General features: G+C 35.4%; 1 protein-coding gene across 1 annotated transcript in view; it reads left to right on the forward strand.

Moving 5' to 3' along the window:
• Nucleotides 1-560, forward strand: part of RAB1A (RAB1A, member RAS oncogene family) — a 28,631-nt gene that overhangs the window by 26,324 nt on the left and 1,747 nt on the right. The window contains exon 5 of the mRNA XM_036873692.1: nt 176-307. Within this exon, the coding sequence (XP_036729587.1) occupies nt 176-307 (132 nt within the window). The remainder of the gene's footprint in view (nt 1-175; nt 308-560) is intronic.

Below are 560 nucleotides of genomic sequence, written 5' to 3' on the forward strand. Positions count from 1 at the left end.
ATCATTTTAATATGTCAGTTCACTTCTTTCCCAGCATTAGAGTTCTTTTTTTGTAGCTAGATTGTCTCACTAGCTTTTCTTAGGTCAGGAGAGATGTGTCTGTTTATCACTTGCTTCATTAGAACAGTTGTGTCCAGAACTATATTATCATTCTTTAAAATGCCTGTCTTTTTAGGAGTCCTTCAATAATGTTAAACAGTGGCTGCAGGAAATAGACCGTTATGCCAGTGAAAACGTCAACAAGTTGTTGGTAGGGAACAAATGTGATCTGACCACAAAGAAAGTAGTAGACTACACAACAGCAAAGGTATGTTTAAAGTCTGATTTTCAAACTGAATTGTAAGGTGCTGAATTTGAATTATATATATGGGTATGGAGTCACACAATGGCCGCAACCACCTTAGCTTTTAAATACATGCGCCAGAATACTTTGACAGTAATAATTTGTGCAGTGTCTACTTGGATTCAGTAAACTTAGTCCTTCATCACTCCTTTCAGATGATGAAATGCACTAAGTGAAAAAGATTTTTCAATTAATTGTGCCTTATATATTCTCTTAG

The sequence above is a fragment of the Balaenoptera musculus genome, chromosome 13 (genome assembly GCF_009873245.2).
Source record: "Balaenoptera musculus isolate JJ_BM4_2016_0621 chromosome 13, mBalMus1.pri.v3, whole genome shotgun sequence".
In the NCBI taxonomy this organism is placed as follows: domain Eukaryota; kingdom Metazoa; phylum Chordata; class Mammalia; order Artiodactyla; family Balaenopteridae; genus Balaenoptera; species Balaenoptera musculus.